This window comes from Bison bison, unplaced genomic scaffold, assembly GCF_000754665.1.
Source record: "Bison bison bison isolate TAMUID 2011002044 unplaced genomic scaffold, Bison_UMD1.0 scf7180017864537, whole genome shotgun sequence".
Lineage (NCBI taxonomy): Eukaryota > Metazoa > Chordata > Mammalia > Artiodactyla > Bovidae > Bison > Bison bison.
The window spans coordinates 7,214,793-7,217,558 of record NW_011495085.1 but is presented as its reverse complement, the minus strand read 5'-3'; the positions used below and the strand labels follow the sequence as shown (position 1 = coordinate 7,217,558).

Sequence of the window (2,766 nt, the reverse complement as noted above, 5' to 3'; positions counted from 1 at the left end):
AGCGGCAGCAACATGGTCAGAATAGACTACTTGATATGATTACAGTCTTCTTAAATTTATTGAGACTTGTTTTATGGCCTAATATGTGATCTATCCTGGAGAATGTTGCATGTGCACGAGAAGACTATTCTGCTGCTTTTGGATGGAGTGTTCTGTATATGTCTGTTAAGTCCATTGGACTAATGTGTCATTAAGGCCAATATTTTCTCATTGCTTCTCTGTCTGGATGATCCATCCCTTGCTGTAAGTGAGGTGTTAAAATCCCCTGCTATTATTGGGTTGTTTTCAGTTTCTCCCTTTAGGTTCATTAATATTTGATTTACATATTTTAGGTGCACATATACTTATAAGGTGCTTTGTATCTTTCTGAACTGACCTCTTTATCATTATGTAGTGCCCTTCTTTTTCTTTTATTATAGTTTTTATTTTGAAGTTTGTTTTGTCTCATTTGAGTATAGCTACACCACCTTTCTTTGGTTTCTTTTGCATGGAATATCTTTTTCCATCCCTTCACACTGCCTGGGTCTGTCCTTAGTTCTGAAGTAAATCGCTTGTAGATAGCATGTATAGTTCCTGTTTTTCAATCCATTCAGCCACTCTGTGTCTTTTGATTATGAGTGTTTCATACTTACCTTTAAAGTAATTATTGATAGGTATGTATTTACTGCTATTTTGTTAATTATTTCCTATTTCTTTTTGTAGTTTCTTTCTGTCCCTTTTTCTTCTCTTTCTCTCTTCCCTTGTGCTTTAGTGGCTTTCTTTAATGTTTCTTTTGAGTGTTTCCTATAATTTTTTTCTTTGTGGTTACCATGAGGTTCACATATAACAGTCTGTGTATATACCAGTTTCTTATAAGTTGTTAGTAAATTAACATTAAACTCATTCCAAAGCTTACATTTTTGCTCCATCCTTTACAAGTTTTATATTTTTGATGGCACCATTTATGTATTTTCATTTTATGTATCCCTTAACTAATATTGTAATTATAGTTAATTTTACTGCTTTTGTCTTTTAACCTTCATATTTTCTTCATAAGTGATTGATCTACTACTTTTACTATACATTTACCTTTTTCCAGTGAGAGTATTACTTTTATATGTTTCCTTTTTATCAGTTACTGCCTTTTTTAGCTTAGAGAAATTCCTTTAACATGTCTTGTGAGGCATGCTTAGTGATGAATTCCTAAAAGAGTTGAAGCTTTTGCTTATCTGGAAATCTCTTAATCACTCCCTCAATTCTGAGTGATAACCTTACTGGGTAGAAAATTCATGGTTGAAAATTTTTTCCTTTCAGCACTTTCAATATGTCTTGCCACTCCCTTCTGACTTGCAAATTATCTGCTGAAATATCTGCTAATAGTCTTATGTGGTTTCCCTTGAATGTAATAAGTTGTTTTTTCTCTTGCTGCTTATAAGATTCTCTCTTTATCCTTAACTTTTACCATTTTAATTATACTGTATCTTGGTGTGGTTTTCTTTGGGTTCATCTTATTTGTAACTCTCTGGGTTTTCTGGACCTAGATGTCTGTTTCCTCTCCTAGATGGGGGTTGTTTTCAACCATTATTTCTTCAAGTAATTTTTCTGGCCCTTCTTCTCTCTCTTCTCCTTCTGGGACCCCTTTAATGTGACTAATAATATTCTTGATGTTTATCCAAGAGGTCCCTTAAAATATCTTTACTTTTTTTTAAATTCACTTTTTAAATTCTTTTTTCATTTTGTTGCTCTAAGTGATTTCCATTACTTTATTTTCCAGCTCACTAATTTGCTGTTAAATCCCTGAAATGCATTTTTAGCTCAGTTATAACTTCTGTTTGGTTCTTTCTTATAGTAATATTTTCTTCTCTATTATTCTCCTGAGTTTGGTGAGCATCTTTTTAACCATTATTTTAAACACTTTATAAGGTAGATTGTTTATGTACTTTTCATTAAAATCTTTTTCTGGGGATTTGGTCTTTGGCTTGGAACATTTTCTTTTATATCCTCATTTTGTCTGACTCTGTGCTTTAAGTGAAGTGAAATGAAGTGAAATTGCTCAGTCGTGTCTGACTCTTTGCAACCCTATGGACTGTAGCCTACCAGGCTTCCCCATCTGTGGGATTTTCCAGGCAAGATGCTATGCTTATCTACATATATTAGGCAAAATAGCAACCTCTCCTGGTCTTGAATGAGAGTTCATGTGTAATAGATGATCTATGGAGCCTGGAAACACATTCTTCCCTGGACTCAGAGCCAAGCACTAAAGAGATGTCCCTTATGTGGGTTTTTGTGGGGCCACAGCTGCTAACGGGGAGAGTGAGGCAAAGTGTGTGTGCTTATGCCCTCAGTTGTAGCACAGCTGTTGCGTGGAAGGTTGAAGATGGGGTGCATGCTGACCTGGTTGAAGAACAGTTGTTATATCGGGGCTGGGCTCAGGGTGCTCCCCTGGCCCAGCTGTGGTAAGATTGCTGTGCAGGTGGAAAGCACAGGATAACTGCCTGATCTCATTGCATTGCAGCTGCTTCACTCAGGAGGGTGGGGGGCGGTGTTCTCACCCAGTCCATGTATAGTACAGCTGTTGTGTGAGGTAGGCAAGTGCTCAGGGTGCTCACCCAGCCAGGTTGTTGTGTAGGGTGTGCAGAGCATGTACAATTGTGTAACCAGGCTAGAGAGTGGACACAAAAAATGTCATCTACCAGCTTAGTCACCAGCAGTTTAGGATATGCTTCTGTCCCTAGAGAAAGTCTAGGAAGTTTCTGCCTCCCCAGTAGCTGCTGTAAGATCAGTAAG

The 2,766-nt window shown here is 37.1% G+C and overlaps 1 protein-coding gene across 1 annotated transcript in view; it reads left to right on the top strand.

The window, feature by feature from the left end:
* The window catches only part of TEX11 (testis expressed 11), a 191,742-nt gene extending 189,303 nt beyond the window's left edge, over positions 1–2,439 (top strand). Inside the window, exon 29 of the mRNA XM_010832132.1 lies at positions 2,278–2,439. Within this exon, the coding sequence (XP_010830434.1) occupies positions 2,278–2,439 (162 nt within the window). The remainder of the gene's footprint in view (positions 1–2,277) is intronic.
* The last annotated feature ends 327 nt before the right edge of the window (positions 2,440–2,766 follow it).